We start from the raw sequence: 26084 nt of genomic DNA, 5'->3' as shown, positions 1-26084 counted from the left end.
AGGAAGGCAGAAAAGGTCAGATGTTCCAGATCTCCACTCCTGTTTTGGCAGGTTCACGCTCTTGTACAGACTTCCGGACAAGTCAGAGGGGTCCTGGTGAGGTGTGGGAGTCTGTCTATGGGGAGAGACTTGGAGTTAGAACATTTCAGCAAAGGTGACTTTATTAACAGCAATTCTGTGCCCTGCTACCATACTATGTGATACCACACTATCCTTTGAATGGATACCTTAACCCCTCTGCTATAGGGAAGTGAGGAATTTATTAAGGGAGGAACTGAAGCGCAGAGGGAAGCCAAGGAAGTATCTTAGGTGTTTAAAAATGTCTAATTATGGTTATGTTCTGAAGTCTCACTGACATCTCTAAAAGAGGTGAGTTTGAGACAACAGTGGCAGGAAAAGTGAAGAGGCTGATGGGAGCAGGGTGGAGATGGTACCTTGGAGGCAGGAAGGCCCTGTGAGATCAGGAGATGTCATGGCCAGAGAGAAATTCTGCATCATCCCTAGTCCTTACTGCTGACCAGCCTTCACCTTAATGTCTTCTCCTGTTTCTTGTAATTCTTTTAATTCCAAGAAAGATAAAACAGAGGTAAGGTAAGGGTAAAGAGCATTTGTGGTCATCATAGAAACATGCAAGAGGGATCGATGGAGCGAGACTCAGAGGACCAAAGGAAAAGAACTATGAAAAGACAGAAAATCCTAAAAAAAAAAAAGATGTTACTGATGGGGAGGGAGAAGGAAGAAAGAGAATCTAAAAGAAAAGATCAGCCAGATAAAGAACTGTGCATTAAAAGAGATGCACTCAAAGAAAGGTCACAGCTTCCAGGTTATACATTACTCTCAGCGAAGAGGTGGAAAAGCAAAAGGCATATTAAAAATGCCAGAGCACTGGATCCTTCAAAAAGGAAAGGGAGAAGGGAGTAAGGAGGTGAAGAGACAAGTGATATGAATAAAGAAAAGCTTCTTTTATATGATATACAGGAAAAAAGCAGCCATATGGCTAATAGCAAGGGAGGTAAATAATATCTCATTTGAAAGCTGACATCAATGATAAACCTAATACAAAATTTCAAAGTCTAGATAATTTTAAAAAGAGATAGTGAAAGTGAATGTGTCTGAATATATTTTGGGAATGAAGAAAAAAATACAATAAACATTTTGCAAATGCCACTGTCAAGTTAAAATTTCAAAAGCGCTTTAATGTTGTTTGATATTTACTGTCCATGTCTACACTTGTACATATGGGCTATCATCTAGAATCTGTGTAGCTTCTCAGAGATTATTGTCATGGAAATTTCTCTTAACAACTTACACATACAGATCCTCTGTGGCAAATGCTGCTGCTGATAGTAACTATCATTTGCACATTTGTGTTAAAGAATTAGTATCTGTAAACTGGACACAATTCAGTAGCAGCCATCTATTGTGGAAAGGGCAAGCCCCGTACTTGCGCATGGAGGCAGAAGCGCAGCCTGCCTGAGCCACGCAGTGATCCCCTCCTCTCCTCTCGCACAACCGCATCCCGCCCAGGGCACTGCTCTTTAAGAAAGCCGTAACCCAGTTCCAGCCTGGAGGAGGGCAACAAAATCAATCAACACTTCAGAAAACAGGAATGAGAAAACTAAAGGAGGCTGTAATGTTGCAACAGCCATTTATGTCTTTGAGCAAAGAGGAGGGAACATTTTATTATTGCGATTGTAGTGGCCAAGTCAAAAAATAGAGGGACAGATTGAGGCAAAGAAGGTTTAGTTTAGATATTAGGAAAAAAACTTTCTAGTGGTAGAGATGAAGACTGTCTGGAGAGACTGTGGAGTCCTGAGCTGGTGTCTGTACAAGCAAAAAACATTTGTTTGCAGGGACGTCAGTTGAGGATGCTGCAGTCAGGAACAGCACAGCCGTGGGGAGCCAGATCTCGCAGAGCTCATCCCCCCTTCCCCTCCAGGTCTGCCGTATCGTGACTTCTTCAGTGTAGCTCAGACTCACAGGAGACAAAAACATTAATCTGTTCAGTATAGTCAGATTGAAAGCAAATTTGTATGATTCAGAACTACTTAATAACTCACTTACTTAAATGAATTGTGGATACCAAATACATTCAAATGAATTGTTGATATCTTCCCTTGAACATTTGAGGATTAAATCTTTGTTTTATATTGGTCCCTATAACTATTAACTTTTTTTTAGCAAAATTTATGTTTTACACACTTAATATATTGTTCAGTAGTGTTAGTTCTATATAAGACATCTCTAGCTAGAAAGGAAATGAAAAATGATAGATTTTACAGCTAAATTCTAACAGCTGTTAATCACTCAGGATAAAAATAAATGGAGAGCCACAAATAAATCACTGGTGATTCCCAGCTCCTCATTAAAATTACTTTAAGAACAACAGCCTTCTCTTCCTTTAATTGTCCTTTTTGGCTTTTATTCTTTTTTTTTTATAACTAAACATCCTGAAAGAGGTGATTCTCTAGATTTGATATGAAGAGCCTCCTATCAGAACATGCTTCTGTTGGGTGTTTAAGAACCAGCCACACTTTGTCTTGTCTGATAATTTCTTTACATTTTGATTCCAATTCTGTATGGCTCTGGCTAACAGACTGGCAATTCACCAACTGAATTTCAGCCTCTCTTGATCCTAATTATTCAATTCCCAAGTTCTCCTCCCCTCTCAGTTCCGTTCTGGTCACCACAATTAATTCTCATTTCTTACTTCTGTATTCACCTTCAGCTCATTAATTTTTGGCCAGTCTCCACTATTCTTCTGGCTTAGCATTTTGCTTTTTCTCCCTTCACTGGTTAAGGCCTTTTCCCTCTCTCTTTGGTTTTGCAGAGTTAAAGGGCAGTTTTAATTGCACCTTAAGGAAAAGTGGTGTCCGCTTTGCTGCTCCCAGGTAGATGCCAAGGAAGCTCCTGTCTCTCCCGTTGGCCATTTTCCTGCCCAGGCTGGACTGGGAGCACAAGTCAGTCTCAGGTGTGCAGCAGCATCAGTGTTTCTCTCCCCTCTAGGCTGCATTATGCACAAGGATACGCATGGACAGAGAGTGTCCTGGGAACCCCAAATCTCAGATTAAAAAGTTCCCCAAAGGGTTCTTGGTTACTCTAATGAACTGAGAGCCAGCAGAGGAAATTTTCAGCTTCCTGGGAGGAGCCGAGAGGCACTGATTGCTGGCTTTTCCCCGGGAGACAAGAAATGTCATCAGCCCAACCTGGCTTTCTCTCTTGGTCCTTGTTTTTCCTCAGCAGACACATAAGCTCACTGCAGTTCTTAATGGCTATATCACTGTGTAACCAAACCATATGGTAACACTTTGGTGGTTGCAACAGTAAGAACAGATATGCCTCAATTTGAATTAATCTTAATTCCTGCAAGTGGCTCTTCATATACGTTTGAAAACAAACATTTCTCTTTTCTCTGTGGGGGAATAAAAGGAAGTGTATGACTACTTGGAATTTCCATTCCCAGTAGTGTATTGCTGATACATGATGATGATTAGGATAGGTATGGAAAGATCTCAGATAAACCCTTCAAAAATCAACTGGTTGTAGAACAGGTTTTGTTTCATCTGCCTGGGCCAAATTCACATGATTGATAACGTACAACAGTAGAATAGCATCACTTGAAATGAGGCTCAGAGGAAACCTTAATACAGCTGACTACTTTGAAATTCTTATTAGTAATCTCTATTTTTCCTTTGCATCCATTGTGTTAAGTCCTGTGCAAATACAGGAAAAGACAGCCATTCAATATAGACTTCATATTTATTGAAAGGAAGGAAGAACTAGAATAAGTACAAAATGGGTCCAGGAAAATAAATGCTCCAAACCTTTTTATTGGCCTGTCAGTGCTGCAAAGTGATGGGGGGGGGGGGAGGGGAATCGTGTTCCTAGGATAAAGTTGCATGAAATAGTGCATGAATTTGAAATTTTACTTAACTGGAACCAAGTGATGTTTCAAAGCAGACTCTGGCAGTTAATTAGTTAACTTCTAAGGAAAAGCAGGCAATATACCAGCTGATGCAATTGGTGGCAGCAGGAGTTTGGAAATAAATATCTCTATTTGTCACTGAGAAGTGTAACAGAACTCAAATTTCTGTGGATTGCCTGGCCCAAGGTTCATGCTTCAGCGCTTGCATTTATGCAGTAAAAGAAAATTAAATCTCAGAGTTTAAGATCTGGGTTCAATGTGGATATTTATTAAAATTCATCCAGCCTCCCTAGACTGTGAAAATCTTGAAATGACCTAGATGGAGCACTTGATAAAATCAAGTTCTCATGGGGCATTTCAAGTGTTTATTGATAGAATAAAGCTCAGAAAAATTGTGTGAACAAAACCTGGGACACCTTAAAACAGTGATTACTATCCTTTTTAGAAACCAGAAACACAGTGGCATGTAAAAATAACAAACAAAAATCCCAAATCCCCAGAAATCCTAACTAAGCAAAAATTGGGGAAGAGCCATTCAGAGTGATTTGTAATGATGTGTTTGGTCCTAGGTTCATTCTGGGGACCTTCAGAAGCTTCCTGAGATGCTGAAGTGAGGGTTACGGCTGCACTGGGCTCCCCGCAGGGCTGGCGGCGAAGCACGAGCTCCCTGCAGCAGGCGACTCGGCTCTCCTCCAGCCTTGCTGCTCTGCACTGCAGCCTCTTCCCACCAGCCATGCAGCGCAGCCACCCTAGCCACCAAGGTGATCAGACAGCTCAGGTGTCTGATGTTAAATGAGATGGCTCCAGCATTCATGTATTCAGATTTATTCCCTGCTCTCGGAAAATCTGAGCCTGACTGTGTCTATTATTGTCCCACTTTTTTTTTTTGGGGGGGGGCATGTGTGTGAGTATGCATTTTTGGGTTTGGTAGTCCCTTCAAAACAAGATACCTGTTTCTCAATAGCAAACGAGAGTCAGTACAACAGATGGTACTGAATTTGGCTCTCCCGCATCTGTCCTGTGCATTGCTAAAAAGGCTCTTTCAGCGCAGCTGTCCTACATACCATATAATGCTCTGAAGGTATCAGCACTTGCTTGTTCAAAGTCGTTCATGACCGCTTTTCTCCTCAGAGATCCTACCTACTGTCCTGATGTGGTCTGGATCAGTTCAAAGTGCTATTTCTCCAGTCAAGCAGAGATTTTCTGGTTCCAGCTCAAGTCAGCTTCAGACTGCTCCGGATCTGTCATCTCAAGGACAACTGCGACATGTTTTTGTAAACTTCATCAGCAGGTCTTTATGCAAGTAATCTCAGTACTAGACATACAACAGTGAACCTGAATCGAGCTCTTGAATTAAAATTGCAGCTTCCTGTATTTACTGCCCAAGGTTTGCTTTCTACTAAGAGTATTCTGAAGAACCCCCAGCCACTACCTTTTCAGCTTAAAATTGTTGTGTTTTATCACAAGTGACAGCATGGAGAGGAGACACTTTCTTATTCAGCAAATACATACTTGCCAGACTTGTTTTTAAACAAATGCAGTTAAGTTCACTCTTCTTGGGTAGCAGCCATCTGATTACATTGTACCACCGGAGCAGACTTTGGGGACTGAAGTATTAGAAAACTAGCCTAGCTTTAAGAAGTGTTTACTTATGTGATGATGAGCAAGCTGGAAAGGTCTCACTGCTGCTAGCTTGATAGAAAGAAAATAAAGAGTAAATAATTATCAATAAAGTGTGTTTGATTAGGCATCACTGAGAGAAAGAAAATGCCGAGGTCCAAATGCCATTTCAATGTCACTTTTTAGAAAGCACAAGGTATATAACTTTTGGGGATGATTTTGGTCTTGACTAATCTTAAGGTTCAATATTAAAATCTCAAGCTTCCCAAAGGAAAGAGATTCTGCATCTTTTAATGAAAGATAAAACAACAATATAAACATACACAAATTTACAGAGAAAGGATCAACTTTAATACATCTGGAGTAAAAGGTGTTCTTTTTTAAATATGGTATAAAAATAAATGCAAGAAACATTAACAGAGAATATACAGACAACAGACAAAGACACAGGCTTTCCTTCTCAATGTGAATACATCAGTGAAATGAAACCTTCTGTGCTAATTTATTGTGCAATAAATGTGATGCCATATGTATATTTATTAATATATGCATTTTTTACATTTCTTCCAGTTTTTGATTGACGTATTTTTTTTAATAAACTGTGTCTAGCAGAAGCTTTTTTTTCACTGTACTTGAGCTTGCAGAAAATAAAAAGACACAGATCCAGCTTGATATGAAGGAGGAAGTGAGCAGACAGTTTTCGAAATGGAGGCATCGAAAGGCTAGAGAGTCCCTCGGAGTCTGTAATGCCTTAGTATACACAAAAGAAAACAAGTCAGGTCCTTGCTCATGCAACATCTTGTTCTACTGTCCTCTGATTCAGGCAATCAGTGAGCTACAAAGTATGTGTAATGATTTGAGTCTGCTTCCATGCTACAAGGCGATCCTTTTAGTAGGACTGCACTAGACTGGTTAACCTCTTTGATGTGAGCGATTTCCCCTGAGGAAAAGATAAAAACAAAAAACAAAAACAGAAAACAGAGGTATGATCACTGCAAACCTGTTCATCAGCAACCACTCAGTGTTGCCACATCACTGTCAAATAGCTAGGGGCACCGACTGGAGTCTGTCAATCTTAAACCACAGGAAGCCCTGACATTTAAATCATCTGCACTGCCAGGCAGCCAGATTGTTTCATAGCATAATCCAGCAAATTTAAAGGCCATTTCTGGATGAGATTGGTTTTGGTTGATAAGAAACTACTGCTGAGCTTTTTGCTGTTGGTCATAGCCAGCACTGATAATAACTTCAAGACTGCGAGGGTGCCTTATGCTACAAGGACGAATGTGCAAACTGCGGTAGCTCTTGTCACAGATGAGGAAACGCCACTTTAAAGTTCAGGTAAGAAAGCAAGAGGCAGATTGCATACAGGCTGGAAAACAGCACCTCCATGCACTCAACTCTACGTTCACTGAGACTGTATTTACTACTTTTAAGAAACGCTGACCAGGTATATCATATGTGATCTGCTGCTGGGAAGGTCTTTGGGTTTCCACGTGGTTATCTTCCTCATTACTCCTCCTGTTGCGAGGATGCTGCTCAGCTTTTTAGCAGGTTCTTTTGACAAGTGTAATGACTGTCCCACAAGGGTTAGGTCTACTCTGTGGGGTCTGTCTCCATGCTGTATCTCAGGCAGATCTGAGCTTTATCTGAGCCAGGCAAAAGCCATGAGACCATGTAACATGTCAGCTAATTCTCTCAGTGCCATCCTGTTGTGGCTCTGATCCAACAGAGGAAAAGCTGGCACAGCAAGTGGGCATCACTCCTCAAAATATCACAGGCATACCCTGATAATGTGACATAAATAGTTCACAAAACATTAAATAGCAAATGGTTCTGTCTAACTCTCCAGTTAAAGGATATCTAATACTTACATTAATTGCGTTATTCATTTTAAGTGCACAATTCAGAAAATGAAACTGATTTCAGGAAGACTACTGTGGAAAAACTGTAACTACGAAGAGATGCTACATCTTCTGCAGTAAATGGTAAATGACTTTATTCTGCCATGTCAGTGAGTTGTTATCTGCTGTCTTATGACTCAGTGGAATTATAAAATTTAGTATCTATTTTCACTATCTATTAAATGTATCCTTACAGGGATACATAACTTCGTTGTGAGCATTTGTGAGCATTTGCTCAAGATATATCAGAGTGGGTCTTCACAAAAAAAAAAAACAAAAAAAACCAAAAAACCCCACAAACTTTTATTCTTTGTGCTCTGAAATACAAGCTGAACAAATTAGGATAAATTTTTCCTTTATAACAGAATTTTGAAGGGAACTCATGATCTGCAATGTTGGATTAGTCTGCTCATCTATCAGGATCACTATACTGCCTTTGACAGTAATAATATTTGCTTTTTCAAAAGAAGGAAAGTCTCCCTGCAGGCAAGCTCTCTTCCCTTTGTCTAGCTTTAACTGTCACTTTCTACCTTCATTAAATTTCACAGTTTCCTGGCACTTGTTAAATCTTAAATTATGTTTTCCTCTAACTGTAACAGGTAAACTGTTCATAGCACTCTGTTATAATAATACACCTCTACTTTTCAAATAGTCAGAAAAGTCTCAATAACTGTGTGGCACTGGAATACAATTTAAAACAACATGTCTGAAACTGTTAAGGGTTTTGTTAGGTGATTCATGATTGTCAGCCTTGGACATAATCTAGGAAAATATTGAGCATACATTTATTTTTACCTTTGATGAAGTTATTCATGCTTAATTTTAGAGGCTATAGGATTGGTTACTTTCCATTAAGTACTGAAGTATATAAAAAAATTAATTCCCTACCAGGAGTTTTTCATCAGTTATTTAAAAAAGCTAAATACTGCATCTGAAAACTGTGCAAGCTTTTGCTGTGTGACAAAATCTGTGAAATAACTTTGTATTCTTATCTGCAACACTTGATTGTTTGAGAGTTGTAAATTCCATGGAACTTTAAAATGAACCATAACCAAGTTCTAGTCTCGCAGGAATGAATTTGTGGTATAATACAAACTATGAAGTTTTCATCTAAAAGAAGGCAAAAAACTAGTAGTTATTGAGTTGATCTGACTTGTCTGATCTTATTCTGTGGACTATTTCAGATTTTCCCCATAGATGCAGTGAGCTGTCATGACATTTTTTGGTGTTCTATATCACTTGTTCCCCAGATGTTGCTTCCCACAGTAAGCTTCCAGGCTTTGGATGCTTTTTCTCTTAAGCCCTACAGCGATAAGGATTTCTCTGTATGCTCCTCTCCTCCACCTCCCTCCCCTGCCTCAGAGAATATCACACTGCTTAAAAGAGATGAAATCTCCATTGGGTAACTGAGCAAAGTGTGTAAAGCTTCACATGCCCTTTTTCCATGTATTAAGAGATACAATGTATCTTGAAGTTGTGTTTATAGTTGGAAAAGTGACAATTTAAAACAAACAAACAAACAAACTTTCCTTAAGAGATCTGCTTCCATGTTTATTCTGACTCATATTTCTTCTTCTTACTGCAAAAATAAGCTTTTAATGCACAGAATCCATAGCAGCCCCAAATGAGAGTAATATCCCACTTTCTGATTCACATATTAAGTCATTTGTTACTCTCCAGTTTGCAGAATATTCTTTCAAACTGTGTTCCAGAAAACAGAGAAAAAACAAACTCTGTTCTAAAATGAAAACTATTATTTAGATTTGTACAGTAGGATTTCATAATTATCATCTCTAGAAGATTTCCAGATTTCCTCAGTTTACCAAATTGATTTTAGGACCATTCCTCAGGAGTCATAATTTAAGATTTGAGCTTAGCTATTTCTTTCTGATATAATGTTAACAAAATTTCCACAATCCAAATTATGATTTCGGCTACTACATCAAATATTGAGAGGTGTCACAGATGACTAATGGATGACATAGGAAAAATATCTCTTTTGCTAGTCAGATTAAAGAACAATTGAAAAAAAACCCACAAAAACCAGCAAATTTTCCTCTGAAGAATGAAAAGGAGATCTTTAATATTTTTAATATATTTTTTGCCATGAATGGAAGTGTATGGCCAAATTCTAAACTGGAGTAGGATTTTTGTCTGCATAGGTGCACTTTGGACATACGAATTGAACCTAATTAATAATTTTATTATAATATACAAGCCCAAATGAAGCTCCGCATGCATAACCTGAAAAGGGAGTCAGAGAACAAGGAGTCAGCACAGTAGTCAGCATGAAGAAGTACACCTACGAAAACTATATCAATTGATTTAAGTGCTCGTGTCCCTACCTAGCATATTTGCTTTTCAACAGTGTTGTCCTTCCAACTGTGCTTTAAGGGAGTTTAGGGAGAGAATTACAAAGTAATGTGCAGATTTATGAAGCGCTAAATACAAATGTGCTGACCGTCTGACCTGTTTATGTAGCATGACACTAACACTTCAGATAATCTGGCAAACACATTAGCAACAATCTCAATAAATACGTGACTTATAAGAAGTCAATATGAAATTTGTGTAGGGGCTGGAGCTGCAAAGCACGGTAGAGGAAGATCAAGTCTTTTTCTTTTAGAAGATGAATTCTCTAATTCTCATCCTTTCTGCTAAGTAACCCCAATGGCTACTTTTTTATGTTTCTTTATTGTTAAGACAGGTGCTACTCGCCAGGATGAATACTGGAAGAACTAGAAGTGGAAACTCCACACATCTGACTGGGTAACAGAGAAGGTGTGAACCCCAGCGTGAGCAAAGTGAGACAACCCAACTGGACTTGGCCTCTTTGCTCCCCAGTTGCCCATCTGCTCACGCGCTGCACGCCTGGGCATGTTGGCAACCCAGCTCCTATCAGCAGGCAAAGCTCCCAAGTGACACCCCAGGGCACCATAAACAGAGCCTGCACCTAAACGCCCACTGACAGAAGCACATCTGGGGAGAAAAAGGAGCAGAAACAGTAACAAGTACCTTCTCAGGATTTAGCTGGCCCTGGCTCCTCTGACACCAGGGAGCTGCTCTAGCATTGCTCACCGGGGCGCAATTCTGCTTGGATTTCCACAGCAGCACAGGACATTGCTCTCACTAAGCCAGGCCACTGTGCTGCTCTTTCAGCAATGTGAGGAAGGGGATGAGGTTAGCATTTACTGAATGTGGGGCACGAGTTCTCACCACAGCTGCAGCGTTAAGTGCATGCATGTGCAGTGAAATCCTTCAACCTGCTGTGGGGATCTGCAGCCCTGCGTTCTTTCCTCATTACTGCCACACCATTTCCTGCAGCAGTCTGTAGGTAAGACTGCATGCCCATTTCTGCTAATTCCAATTGGGTGATGCTCCCTCTTTTCTTTCATCCCCACTTATCTTTACATTTACTGATGAGCTGCTCTCAGTTGTGGTTAACCTACAAGCTTTTGCCAGATTCAGGCTGGAACTTGAATAACTAGCTGAAGTATCGGGTAAAACATTAAGATTTTTCCTGCTTTCCAATGCAGTAGACAAATATTTTTCCTGTGTGTTTTTGAGGCCTGGCCCCTCAGGTTTGTACACCACCCTGCTGTTCTCGTTCTTGCAAAGAGCTTAGGACACAGGTAGATGTTTGTCAGTTGGGAACTGGCGGACACTGATCTAAAACCTGAACACGTAGGTGTAGGCTCCTCTCATGTGAACCTGGCTGTGCAAGTACTACTCCTCAATTTTCTCTTCCAGCAGAAAGCGAAGCAGTTTAGCTTCAGTTGCTGCTGAACATGACTAGGAGGCCAGTCATTGACAGCATGTCCTAGAGCTGCTCTTTTTCGGTTTTCCTCATGAGGCTGGGCATCACTCCTAACAAAAATAAATGCTACCCTCATCTCCCCAAAAGGGGCGAGCAGAGTTTAAACAAGCCAGGAAGAGAACCAAATAATTACAGGAGACAAAAGCAGGAGGAAGAAGAGAGCTGAGGGTCAGAGGATTACGAATGTGGAGCTGGGGAGGAAGACAGGGTGCCAGGCAGGAGCGCAGGCCGGCGTGGGGCTCTCCCGCGGCCTCGCTGGGCAGCAGGGACGGGGCAGAGGGGAACAAGCCCCGCAGTCGCCCCACCAAGGTCCACTCGAGCTGCCACCTTCTGCCGCAGGCATGGCCGGCCTGCCTTGGGCCAGCCAGCACCGGAGGTGCTCATCTCGTTCCATGGCTTCACACGGGAGGCTACAAATGAAAAGAGGAGGGGAAACATTCAGCGACAACCTCAATACCACTGTTCAGGAAGAGCCAGAAGAGGGCCCACAGCTTGGCACTCTCTCCATACGTGTGTGCCAAGTCCTTCCCCTTGCCACAGAAGTGGCACAGATCAGGGACCCCAGGGAATAGCTGTCTCTGACCATTGGGTACCGGCCTCTTTGAGTGCTTCTCTTCTGTTCTACTTCTTGTCCAGTGAGAAAAAAAAAAAAAAAGATTTTGTGAAATAACAGAAATAAAAAAATTCAGAAGCACTTCAGATCATTCAAAATGTTCCATTTAGATAATTCAGAGGGTTTTCAGTAGTTCAGAAATATACAAATATATGCAGCCTGCGTCTCAAAGGAAAATTAGAAAACTGGATTTTTCTTTTTTCCAAAATATGGAAAATGCCAAATTTTTTCAATTATTTCATCAGTTCTTTTCAGTCAAACATTAATAAGCCATCTCTTTCTGGAAGAGGGAAAAGCCTTCATTTCTACTACTATTATTATTATTATTTTGTATATTTCAAACAAGAAGTTTTGTGATTTTTTTGAACAGTTTTTTTTAAGTACAAACTTTCAGAAATAACTGTAAGTAAATTTCAAAAGTGTAATTAGGAAATCTTCCATGGGTCTGTGCAGAACATGAGATTCCACAGGTGATATTGCATTAAGGCTTATTCACCATGCCATGCTGGAGAAAAATATAGCCCTTGTTTGGATTTTGGGGCTAGGTGGACTTCTGGTCTGAAACAGTAGAGTTCTTAGGTACATAACAAATTTTACCTGTTCATATACAAAGATTCCTAAACTAACAGATGAAGTTAATATATTATCTACACTGTTCCTCAAAAAAGGGACGGATTTTAATACGGCAAGAGATGACGTCAATTTAAGCATGGAGAAAGTATTCCCACTGGTAAGAAGTGAGGAAGCTATTTTTAAGAGTTAAGTTCCAACTCTAGGCCATAATTTGCTATGTCAGATTTAGTGACATTGTATTGAGCACTGTGAAAATGTGCTGTGTTCAGTGGCCTTAACATTTCTCATCTCATGTATGAAATCCTCTAAAGTTACTGGTTTGGAGGAGAAAACATCAAAGGACACTGTTATTTTTTACAGCTAGGTGGGAGAAGACAACTGGAAAGGGTATGAGTAATGGAAGATACGTTTTTAAACTCCAAGTTATTAAATGGGGTCTTGTTTATGAGGCAAAGAGTGAAGATAATTATCATATGATGGCTGTCTGGTTTAATACATGGATGGAGTTTGATCTATTCTGTAGTGGCTGTATGTCCATAAAGCATCGCAAACTTGCACTGAGCACAGTGCTTTGCTTTCCTACGGTTAGGCGCCCTAACGCTGACAGTGGCTTCTGAAGCTGTGACACCACCACGTGATGCTGGAGTATCTGCCACGCTGGGCGGCTCTGAGGAGGGAGACTGCACCTCCTTGCTCTGCTAACTTGGGTCCTGGTGAGACAAGAGAACTGCCAAGGAGTGGAAATGAAATAAGCCTACTCTGCTGTAAAAGAGAGCCCTTCAGTTTAGGTTTCCAGGGTGCTGGTCACAGCTAAGCACCAGGCCAGCGTTCCAGAAGGCGTCTTGCTCGGACTGTCACTCTGCCACTTTCACAAATCCTAAATGCACATGAGAAATTAAAAACAAATTCTTCCTTAAAGACCTCCTTGTTCCTGTCAAAGTCATCAGTGCACCTTTTCTTTTTTTATTTTCCTGCAGTGCAAATTTTACCACTTGAAGTAGAGCAAGTTTCCTGATATTTTTTTAATAGAGAATTTTTTTTCATGTAAATTCCTCAAAAGAATTTTGCATTGTCATAAAAAACACCTACTTTCCTCTCTCTGTTAGTGTGGCAAGCAATGAGTAGTAGACAGAACCCGGATTTTCCCTGCTCTCTGACTTACGCCTTGGTCTTCCCTACTCACCTACCCAGGGAGCTGCAGGTGACTAAACCTGCATTTTTCCAAAACAGAAACCCCAGGGGCTGCGCAAGGAGCACAGAGTGCCGTCACTCTGTGGGCAGCTGACTCCGAGCTGCGACAATTCTGTTTGCAGGTGTTATATCACAGCAAAGCACTTAGCCAACGTCATCATCCCAGTAGCGCTGAAGTGTGCGTGCCCTGTGTTTTCACCCGTGACCTGGGATTGTGAATAAATGAGGCAAACCAAGAATAGCCATGTTTACTACTCAGAGTCAAACTATAAACTGTTCAGTAAAAAATATTACATATAGCAAATACCAGTTTATTACTATACCTATATTGTACATGAATGCAAATGTGTTTATAACATTATTGTCTATTGCAGACTGCCAAAAGCATTATAATTTTGCACTGTAAAATCTACAGAGCAAGCCAAATATCTGATGCTTTTAGCTGTGCATTTAGGGCTTTCATAAAGTGCATTGAATTATTGAAAGTTTTCTGGAAAGAAAACTCTCCAGTGTGAAAGAAATACAGAGCTGAACTTAGTTTCCAGTATATATAGCTCCCCTTTCATTTTTTCCCCACCAAGCTAGAAAAATGATTCATTATATTAGGTGATTTCTATTTAATTCAAGGAATACTATAGAGGGATTACTGCTGCAAGGTAACTTTCTAGTTTAGCAAATGCTTTCTGTAGCAAGTGTAACCCACTTTCAACTATCGCTGATTTGTCTAACAAAAGATTCAGGAACTTCTTACAGCCTCCAGCTTAACAAATCAGGTTATGAATTACAAGGTTGTCCTCTCAGGTTTGGTCCCCACAGACAACCAAGCTTTCAGTTTTTTTGAACACTTCATATGTAAAATCAGAGGTCCAATATAGTTCAATACAAAACCACTTTGATATAAGAAACAGAAAAACAGAGAAAATGAGTCTAAATTTACTAAAACATCAGAGTAGAAGTGAAAATATAATTTTCTTCTTACTCAATCATTCGGAGACCACAGCATTTTCCCAGGTTCTCAGAGACCTGTTTCACACCTATTCTCTGCAGTAATCAAGAGGAACAGATCTATACCACAGTCTCTCAGTTGAACGAGTTAAGGCCTATGCTCTAGGATGTTCTGAGAAACATCTCCTTCATCCCCACTGCTTGGGACCACTGTACGAAGGCATATATTACATATTATAAACAAATTGAAATCAAGAACAAGAATGAAAATGCCTGCTGGCCAGGATCCTGGGGTACGGGAGCATATGAATTTGTCCTCTCAGAGAAAAGGTTTGCACTTGAGTACCTTGACACTCTATATAAATTTGCAAGCCTCAGAGCTACTGATCTAACAGAGAATAGGTCTAGCAGTGAGATTTTCCACTTTCAAAGCTGACCCAACTTGACAGACTCCACCCAGATTCTCAGGTAGCATTTTGAGCAAAAGCAAAACGACATTTATTATTTTACAGCTTGCTCAGTGAAAAACAAAGTGCTCTCTTCTGCTGAAGAAGTACCAGTGCTTCAAATCCAGAAATGCTCGTTCTCATTTCTAGCTCACACCGTGTTTATTTGGCCTTCCCTGCATCATCAGCATCCTGCTGCTCTGGTGCTTACACGCAGAGGTTAGCGGGCAGAGCAGGGCATGCCTGCAGGGCCTGATGCTCGAGCACTTATGCACAGAACTGCTGGCTTATCCATAACACCGTCTGAGAGAGATTATCGGAGACCAATTCTAGTGCCTCCCAGTCTTTCTTTGCTTTCTGCTTTTTTTTTAATTCTCCTGACATCTTTCTTCAGCTTGGTATTTCTCTCCTTATAACCACTCATTACCATAGCCCATTCTTGACCTTTTGCCTTGGCCTGGCTCTTTAAACTCCCGTGGATAATCTCGCTGTTGTAGCTTGCCAGTCACTTTGACTGGGGAAAGGCTCTCAGAGGTGCAAGAGGTACTCCTTGCTTTCTCCATTTTCTTTTAGTAACATGGCCTTGGTTATTAATATGGAACTTTCCATTAAACACCGCCGTGGAAGAAAGTAGGATTATCATGTATAATGTTGTTTTATAGATCAACCTGTTCAGACAACACACAAATCACACTGCAACATGCTATGGCAACATCACCATGCAAAAAATAGGGGTTTTTGTTTCAAACACTGGGATAGTTTACTTTGTGGTTGCTTATATACTTTTAGTGTCTTTTACTGACTTTGTTTGTCCCATTGAATCCAAATTCGCTCCTGAATTTACAAACAGCAGACTTGATGCATATTACAGGAAGCCTTTACCTATAAGAAAGTTGCGAAAGAACCACAGTTTTGTTTTAACATGTGAGATATTCCCACAGCCTCACAAAACCTTGTTCTTTCACTGCATTCATTTCTTTTGTGATTACTGGAAAGTATATGCTTTTAAAATGCTTGAGGAAAAATTCTTGAGCCTCATTACACAGGAGGCAGTTTCTGAGAACTGCTTCTCCCGCTCTAGAAACTAAAAAAACAAAAACCATGATCTTTGCTGAAAGCTCCACTGAAATATTTTTTATTTCAACGCACACAGCTCCACTAACCAGGTCACAGACAAAGCCACAAACACACACACACACACAGCAGCGTCAACTGCACAATTCAACGGACAATGCAGACAAACTTGAGTATAATCCAAGATCTTTCTACCTCTTTTCATAACAGGTTAGTGCTCGCTCTCAGTGTTGGTGTACAGTTTTTATGGCATGGGAAAATAGGGATGTTTCTGCCCTACAAAAATAAATGTGTTGAATGCTTTAGTTTGAACTTTCACAATGTTAAAAAAAAAAAAAATCCCAAGACACTGGATAAGTAAAAAGAATCCCCCACATCAGGAAAGCAGCAGCTCTTTCAGCTGGTGGCAAGAAAATGCCCATAGGAAATTTGCCAGCGTTCATTTTTTCACCTCAGTGAAATCTCTCTCTCAAAAAAAATATTTTTTAATCAGTTTTTGTAGTCTGTTATCCAAATGAAATCCCAGTCAAACCCCTGTGCATCATCAACATGGATTGTTCGGTCCTGAAGAAGCTGTGCTAGACATTAAGGAAGATGGGGATATTATTATAGTTTAGTTTTCCCTGTGCCCAATTATAAAAATGGGACAAACTCTTTTCCAGTAAAATAAACAGGAGACAGGAAGGAAAGCCAGTGTATTCAAACTGTATCGAACTTAGTATTTTGGGAGGCACCAGAAAAAGGAACAACATCAACCAGGTTTTCACAAATTCTTTACTACCATTTAAAAAAATGGAGAGTGGATCATTCCATGCTTCTTAATGCAAAAAGCATGGCTCCTAAAGGTCCCTTCCTCCATGGGTGACTACTGAGGTCAGTGGGGAAGGGACTAGGGAGAAGGAGTTGTAATGAAAGCATATTACAAAACTGTCATTCCTAGGCAAAGTCACAAACTGGTATAAATACAATTTTAACTGTCATGTTAGAGAAGCAAAAAGGGAAAGGAGGGATTGGTGAGGGGGGGAGAAGGATGTTCCATCAGGTTTACTAGTCTTCCAAGGCAACGAACTTACCACATTGCGTGTGAATTTCTCAAAAGATGTTCGACGATCCAGTGTGTTTTCCAACTTAAATTTAAAATAAAAAAGAAAGAAAAAGAAAAAAGGGGGGGGAAAGAAAAGCGAGAAAAAAATGGAGTAGAAAAGAAGGAACGATGAAATAATGGACTGCAAAACAAAGTCTGTATAAATCAGGAAGCAAACACAGGTATGAAGCTGTAATGGGACTTTGCTAAACAGTGGATGGGCAAAACGGGTATAGTATTTGACAAAAATCATTTTTCATGGGGATCAACTGGTTTGATTTAAAAAGAAAAACTGAAAATAAAAAGAAATAATGAAGTGCACATCTTGTGTTAATGAACTGACATTCACAAACTCAAGGACTTCACACGGACAGTTGTAGCTTTCTGGCATTTTCAACATCTCTCTCTATATTGGATCTTCAGAAATCAATGTTTGAACAAAAAACAAAATCACACAGTACTTTCATATAATTTTAGGTTGTCATTATAAACAATAGAATGCTATGGTGTTAAAAACTACCTTATGCTGGCAATAAGCAGGGCCCTGATTTTGCAGACACAGAGCTTCAAACTGATTCTAGGAGATCACTATTTAGAGTCCACTAATAGAAAACTTTTCGTTATAGAAATCTGCATTGTACAAGCTGCTCCACATAATCTGGCCTGTGTCTGTTCAGAAGTCCTCCCATGACTGGACTTTTTAAGCAAATATTACATATGAAGATACGAGCCTTCGTTTGCAGAAGTGTGACGTGATCTCTCTTTCAAATTAGATTCCTAGACTAATCAAAACTATTCATGTAATAATAGGGAAAGAAATGGAAGTAAGCCCTATTTTTACAGCTGAAATTAGAAGTTATTCATATGAATGAGATGATTGTTTCTAAACACATTCTGTAGCTTTCGTAAGTGGAAATAACGAGAACAACAATTATTACATAAGCAAACTTCCAAACATGAAAGACTATTCTTCTGGGATTTTATTTTATTTTTTAATGTATTTGTAAAGCACTTTTCAATTTAAGGTGCTTCATAACAGAGAAAACAGTACAATATGAGATGTAAAAATAAAAATAAGTTTTGCTAGATTAACTTATTAAAACATGCCCGCATGCAGGATATATACATGTATATGTATATTGAATTCCTGTGTGTATGTGACCCTCCAAACACGCCAAGCTGGTCACCTACCAGATATCCAGTTGCACTGGCACAGGGGAGAGAAGACTGAGTATTGTTGCAAACATAACCACCGCTTTGCACAGTGGCAAGACAAAGGCAAGATGGACCAATACCTTTTTCTTGGCCTGTAGCAGCTCCTGGTAGGCACTGGATCGTATAAAACGAGGATAAGAATCACTTTTCATCAGTTTGTAAATGTGCTCCTGAAAGGGAAAGAAGATGCGGTTATTCTCATAAAAGAAGACATACTGAAAATGGGGTGCAGTCACGTATTTTTAATTGTATAATGATACCAGCTAGCACTATTTCAAATGGATAATAGGAAGTCTTATTATCAGATAGCAGGTTGCTGTTCAGCAGGTAAGGCTGAGTTGCTTTCTATTCTTAAAGCAAAAATTCCACCTATCTATTATGTATAAAGAACACAGCACATCTTTCTTTAATTTATAGCCCCTATTTTCACCCTAGAATTATTTTGCTAAGAATTTACAACAGAGTTCTTGTAATTGAAACATTTCTACCTTAAGGATCAGCTTCAAGATTAGTCAGTTAAGAGACTAAATCTGGAGCCCTGGATCCTTCCTTCTTCATCAGATTTTGTGAATTATTTTCTGGAGATGGTTTTCTTACTTCATAAGCTGGAGAAAGGTCCTAAGCTTCTAATTCAGCACTGCAGAGAAGTGTTTAAGTTAGGGAGGATGTGCCCTGCCATGGCTACTCTTGAAAACATTATTTGACAGATGTTTGTTCTGCTATCCAGCTGACAATATAAAAAGGAAAATACATATGCAAATTGAAGAACAGTTTCAGGTTAATCTAATTTCCAAGATATTTATTCTTCAGAAGCACAGGAAAATTTGTAAACCCTGATCCAGAAAATAAATGATGTAGAGCTTTTCTTTTTGGAACATTCTCATCTCTGCAATATTGAAGAAACTAAAAATCTATAATGTAGGGTATTTATGATTTATAATTCTGGTTCTGGTTATAATGTTAGAAGAGGAATTTTTAGAAAAAGCAATCTGAATAGGAAATACTCCCATTAAAATATTATAAAAATTCCACTGAATTTTGTTATTTGTGTTTTCCTTTGGACGTGAACCCTACCTTCTAGTACAGGAAACTTATAGCACAGCAACCCTGAAACAGCAAATAAACTTTAAAGTAAATACTGTTTCTAAACTTGATACTGCATAAGACCAGTGAATAGAAAAAAGCACCTTTGATGAAAATTATGGCAAAATAAAATTAAAGCTGATTTTTAATCAGTGTTATATTAGAATCATTCTCCAGATTTTCTAAGTGCACTGCACTGTACTTTCTAAACTAAACAGAGAAATTCTGGTGTATATATAGAATTGAAGCTGGGGAGCTTTTATTCCATTCAGTTTCTATGAGAGCAGCCAATTCAGCCAAGACAGCAAAAAGGACTGTGTTCCTATCAATGTTGTTGGGCATTGAGATGCTATATCTGCGCAAAAAAAAAAAAAAAATCTGTAAAAATGAGGATAAATTAAGCTGCAATGTATTAGAATTGCTAATGTAGAATAAGGAGTTGAAGCTGGATGTGAGTTAATAAAAACGCTATTTTTACTTATGTATCACTCTCATTTGATATGGAGTTCCATGATGCCACCCATCAAATCCAAAAAAAAAAAACCTTTTCAAAGCTTTTTAAACCAAAAGTAAGTCATTTGCTGACTCTAAAAATGCTTTTAAGTTGTCCCTTTCCAAACTGGCAGACCAGTAAGAGCCTGTTTGAAAGGCAGAGCTCCGCTCCCGACAAAACCCTGCCACTTTAGGTAGGACACAGTGTAAAGGTCCTAAAGCATCTGATTCAGAACATGGCAGGTACGGTCTGCCCTGTTTCCTCTGAGGAATGGAGGCTTCCAGGGTGAAATTGTATGCTGAACTGGATCAAATAAGCAGAGGTCTGACAGGAGAAAAAAGTCCAGCTCGCATAAAGGGATCTAGAAGTAAAACGGTGTTGAAATTTTAGATCTATTTTTACAAAACAAAATCTGGGTACTGCCAAAGAATTTAATTTTCCTTTACTAACTCAGCTGTGAAGATGTGTTTTCTTTCAGATCTTTTATACTGATGGAGTATTTATTTGTGCAATTTATGCCTTTCTTTGATGTGCACTGCATTCTTAAATCTCCAGTGTGGCTCAGCAGATGCAAGAAAAAAATGCATATTTGGCTTAATGCAGAGTACTACAAAACAGTGTGTATAATATAGTGTCTCATGAAAACTTTATTGCTGCATCACATTTTGCTGTTCTCATAATAGCAAAATGAGAGCACAGGAATTTTCTTTTTCCTTTCTTTCTAAAGGTGGTAGAATTATTCTCCCTCCTATCTAGGGTCGAGGCACTTTCCCAAAAGGCAGGAAGCCCAGATTTTATTCCCTTCTCTGCTTCACAGGATTTGAAGCTGCATCTCCTGACTCCCGAGATGACGTCCTAATAATCAAGCTGTAGAAAATTCTGCAGGGATATGATCTCAATCTCTCCTTTTGACACAATTTTACTTTGCATTAATAATTAAATTTTCATCACTGGGCTGCTGATAAAAATGGAGGAGGATGGTACCAGTTCTACTTTTACTGTGGATCCAGTTCTTTCTATTGCTTTTCCCTGAAGTCTGCAAAGATGAAATATTTAGTTACAAGTCACATGAAATGTCCCATTTAATATAGAAGTACTTGTTTTTCTTTTTACTTCTAAGGAAAAATGAGATTTTTATTTTCCCCTTTTATTTTTTAACTTTTGCTTCCAAATTCAAAAAATAAAGTATTTCTACAACCCTAGATCTGACCAAATCTTTTCATTACAGTATTCAAGATATGACTCCATCAGTCCCCAAAGAGCATCATAAGCCATTTAGAGACTGTTCTTTACTCCTGTAATACTTTTCATGGAAAAGTACTCTTAGAATCCTTGCCTGATGTTCTGTAGATAGTACTTTAATAAGATTTAAAAAGTACATCATCCATGGAACATGACACTTCAGCACAAGCCTCTACAAAATGTTATTTCTCACGAGTCATACTCTGTCCACGGTGAGAACCTATGACTCCTATAAATGATAACAAGAGTTTTGAACATGCATTGAGAGAGCAGATATTGAGTCCTTCAGAGGCAGATCTTGAGAACCAGAAACTCATGTGGAAAGGAAGCTTTTTTCTTAATGCAACTGGATTAAGCTTATTTCTTAATGCAAAAGGATTAAGAAAACAGGAACATGAAAATATCATTTTTATTGCATTATGCACTTGGCTCTATTTGAAGCCAACTTGAAGCCTCTATACCAAGCAGAGAAGTTTCATGAAGAGCTGTAGTAAACCACAGGCCTCATGAAAGAAAGAAATGTTGCCCATTTGCATTGCTGGAATTGCATTTTAGGAAACAGATCTTTATCACTTCATTCCCAATATATCTTATGTCAGTATATACATTCTACTAGCCAATATTCTATTTCAGACGCCCCTAAAGAAGATTGCAAACTGACCTGAGCATCTTCAAACGTGTATCTTCCAGGGTCCTTTACGTTCTGTGTTGTTTTGTCATAACTTTTTGAATCTAGATTGATGGCACTGGGTGCACCCGGAGCAAGAAATTCTTGCCAGATTTCCTGGACACGAGCAGGAACTTCACGAATAGGCCTCTTCTTCAGGTCTTCTACTGCTAACCAGAACCTATGGCACAATACAGCATCTTGAATTCCAATTCAGTTTAATTATTAATGAAGCAGTCCTCTGCTCTTAAAAAGATAAAGTAACTGTGAAGATTTCATCTCAAACATGCTAAAATGAGCAAAATCCATAATTTTATGTTGAGATCAGGATTTTGGTGTACTGTTTCAGGTAATCCATCTATCTTAAATAGCTACCATTACAAGAGTCTTCATGAGATGAGTAAGAAATCCTTCATTATCTATGTATGGCTAACTCACTTACAGGAAGGTTTCTATTCAACCAGAATTAAACTGAGATTTCTTTTCATCTGAGCCACAATTTCTTATATTGCTTATAAACCTACTGCTTTTTGATATTCCTTCAAAAGCTAAGAACTTTTGTTCTTATTATCTACAGACATCTCTCTGAATCCTGCTAAACTATCACTGTATAACTGTAACTGTAATTTTGTGACTATTATTCCACAATTCATGCTGGAAAAGCATTTCCTTTGCTCACTGATATTTCATTTCTTTCTTTAGCATTGCATTTCTATAAGTACTTTTACTAAGGAAATGCCGAATGGAAGTTCCCATGCTCTCTCTCTCTTCTGCTGCAGAGCAAACAAACATCAGGCAGATACATACAGTGCAGGCTGGTTCATGGGATACTTCTCACTCAATCTGGAAGAGGATCATTAAAAAGGTCTATAAGCTATAAGCTCAGCTATTCAATTGTCATTTGCTATTATGGTCTCTGTACGGTTATCTCTGTTATGGGTGTACCAAACTTTCAGACTGCACAACACAACTCTAAATTCAGCTAGGAGTCCTACACTGAGACAAGGTGTAGACCATAAATAGTCTTTTTTTCTCCAAGAGCTCCACTACAGTATGACTTTTATGGTATTAAATAACCAATATTCACCATCACAACTTTTCAGTATTGTTTTGACAGGGCTGATCCTATGAAATAGATGAGCTGAACTTTGAAGTGAATTAGCTGTGACACAAGTCAGATTTTACAAGGCTGCCAAATAATTTGGATACACCTTTAAATTGTGGTTTAACTGCTTACACTTTGAGATCAAACTGAGCTCTCTTTAGCTCAGTTAAACAGGGGTGGGATAGGAAAGAGGAACATGGGAACTGAACTCATTTCCCTCAAGAATGCAAAATGATACTGCCCTAAGTCCAAATTCTAATATAGTTATTGCAACAGCTTTCCTGAGAGGCTAATAAAACATAGCAAAGAAAACTTTACAGCATTAATCTTATAAGCAGTTCTTCACATCAGATGATTTACCTTCTGCGAAGTAATTAGTCTCTCACAATCTTGTTTTGAAACTCCTATAGCAGAGGTGGAAGGAGCCTGTGCTCTCTTTGTGGGCTCCTCCTATGCTCTCACCTCATTCCTCTTTTTTTGGAAAGATGCTCTATTCCCATTTTCCAGAGGCACTGGATCTGACTATTCAGTGTATCTTCTCATCACTCACAAGCCACTGCAGTCAGCTTCACTCTACTGAGATGACTATTTCAGGTATTTCTACACCCTCCAATTTCCACAGTATCTAAGAATAGCTTTTTTGTCTGTAGGTCCCTTAAAATTTTCCAGGAGACAAAGAAGTAATATTGTCTCAGTTTTGCAAATACATTAATAATGTACAGTCATTCCTCCAAGGTCACACAGGGAGTCTGTGCCAACACAAGAACTCCAGTTTCAAAAATTCTGAGGTAGCGTCACTTATCTCTGAACTGCAATGTGAACATTGATCTACACAGAGCCTAGTGACTTACTTTGAGAATCTGATAGCTATGCAGCAACAATAGAGGGCTTATAACTCAAGTTTAAAAACTGCACAGCTCACAAACTCTAATTCAGTTTATGCTGTCAAATTTGGGCAACCTACTTTGGTTTCCTTAAGCTGCTTTTGATATTTGCATTTAAAAGTGTATATCCTGCAGTGCCAACCCTTTCAGATGCATCCTCTGGGACTGGCTGATTATTCATGTGTATAGAAGTCAGGTAAGGAACATAAAAATGAGAGGGAAGGATGTTCTTTGTAAATACATGTTTTCTATCACCCTGCAGACATCCTGAGGATCTAGCTCAAAGCTGTCACATTCTTGTTTGCTCCTTTATATCACTGCCAATATTTCTGGAAGACACCACAAATATGCCTTAGGATGCTATTTTCTTTTGCAAGTAAACTGTTTCTATATAGTAGGTTATGCTCAATTATGGGGAAATAGATGGAAAATAAACTGAACTTCTTTGAGGAAACATGCAGCTTCCAGCTTGCAATAGGAAGGCTGTATAGACACATGCTTATAGGCTGAACACAAGCTCTTCAATAGATTAATTTTATTTTACTCTTCTAACATTAGCATTCAAAACCCCTATGGAAATTGTGAGGCTTCAAATATAGAAACCTCTTTAAAAGTAGGAAGAAAATGCTGATTTCTGCAGTATGTTACGTCTAGAGAGCTTACTTCACAGCCAACACACATTTTAACATTTTAATCTACTTATTGAGCTTTCAAGACAAAATGTATGCCCTCCTCCCACAGAAGAGTTAAAGTCAAATATGCACAAGTTAGGAAATGACAAAATTGGACTGCCACTTCTTGCATTTTCAAAAATAACTTTTCCAAGTATCGCATGGCAACCAACAGCACAATGAAGTTCAAGTCTCCAAGACCTCAGTGCAGGGCCTCAAATCAAAAAGAGCTCCCTGTCCCTTTTGACAGCTCTCTGCCTCATTAGCGGTGAACCAAGCAAGGGAAGACTCCTGTAGAAAGCAGCATGTGATGTGCCACAAAGAGCATCTGCAGGGCATCTCCTGCAAGGGCAGGAGAGGGGATGGGGGGGAACCAAACTGCATTTCCTGGACAATAATATACATACACTTAGTGCTAGTTACTGGAAGTGACTAGAGTTCAGTCTCTCTGCCTTTGGATGAATGTCCTTCTCCCCCGACGAGGGAGTTTGCGTCCGCCCAGGAGACACTCCCTGGTGGGTGCTCAGAGCCGTCTCACCGAACGGGGCCTGAGCAGCTGCACAAAGCTGGCTGCCGTCCCCCGTCCCAGCGTTTGGGCTGCCACATGCTGGGTCACACGCCAGATGCAGAGCTGAGTGAGAGTGCACAGCATCTGATGGTCGTACATCCAGTCACATGCTATGGTAAGACACATGTTACAAGACATCTGGAGATTATGTCTTCCAGCTGGATTACTTTCAAAGTGAGGGTGGCCTTGCCAGATAAATATCACAGCTGCAACACAGCTTCTGTCCCATTAACTGACCTAAATGTCAGATGCAGCCATCAGCAGATCCCAGATCAAGCTAATCAGTTAAATTTAGCACAGCGTGAGAGAGCGGCTGCAGTGATTCTCCACAAATGTGTGAGGTTTTATGCAGAGTGTGGAGAAAATGAAGTGGGAATTACATGCTCCTTGTGCCCAGTGCCTGTGATACAACAGCTCCAAGGAGGACAGACCTGTCTGCATTTTCAGCAATAAACCATAACAAACTCTACGCAGAAAATCAGCTAACATTTTTCTAGAGGCAGGAAAGACCACTCTCAGACTCCTAGAGTCCACTTTCTTGCCAAATACAACTTCAAGCTTCAAGACATAGTGCTAAAGGTCTTCAAGAAAATGGCAGAGAAAACAATTAAATCTTACAGCTAGTTCCTTCCGATCTGATCTGCAGAAATAGCTGTATTTCTGGGAGTTTAAGCTTGAGACTGAAGCAGAAAAAAGCATGGGCAACTTCAGTCTCAAGAATTAAATTTTGGCAAAGTTATTAGCAAGCAAAATCTGGGGCTCAATCAACAGTGTGAGGGATAAAAATTACCAGTGTCCATACTGCGTGAGAAAGTGTCATTACCAATGCTTCTGTTCAGGCTTGTAACAGAATCAAGTATAGTTAATTGTTCTTCATACCTTATAACAAGCAGAACTCCCTTCTCCCCCATCAATGAAGACAGAAATGTCTTGCATTTAAAATCATCAAGAATGATGATCAATA

The 26084-nt window shown here is 39.4% G+C and overlaps 1 protein-coding gene across 10 annotated transcripts in view; it reads right to left on the bottom strand.

The window, feature by feature from the left end:
- Positions 1-5832: 5832 nt before the first annotated feature.
- The window catches only part of RGS7 (regulator of G protein signaling 7), a 291703-nt gene continuing 271451 nt past the window's right edge, over positions 5833-26084 (bottom strand). For 6 of the 10 annotated variants that reach the window (XM_067293359.1, XM_013943881.2, XM_067293361.1 and 3 more), the window contains 4 exons: positions 21887-22073; positions 18488-18577; positions 17182-17235; positions 5833-6295 (listed from right to left, as the gene is read on the bottom strand). In XM_067293359.1, the coding sequence (XP_067149460.1) occupies positions 6137-6295; positions 17182-17235; positions 18488-18577; positions 21887-22073 (490 nt within the window). In that variant the 3' untranslated portion in view covers positions 5833-6136. Of the gene's footprint in view, positions 6486-11399; positions 11677-17181; positions 17236-18487; positions 18578-21886; positions 22074-26084 lie in introns of all 10 variants that reach the window. The other 4 variants (XR_010883712.1, XM_067293362.1, XR_010883713.1 and 1 more) reach the window with 4 other exon arrangements.

Source organism: Apteryx mantelli, chromosome 3, assembly GCF_036417845.1.
Source record: "Apteryx mantelli isolate bAptMan1 chromosome 3, bAptMan1.hap1, whole genome shotgun sequence".
Lineage (NCBI taxonomy): Eukaryota > Metazoa > Chordata > Aves > Apterygiformes > Apterygidae > Apteryx > Apteryx mantelli.
Note: the sequence above shows the minus strand (reverse complement) of the source record. Positions and strands in the feature narration are given on the sequence as shown.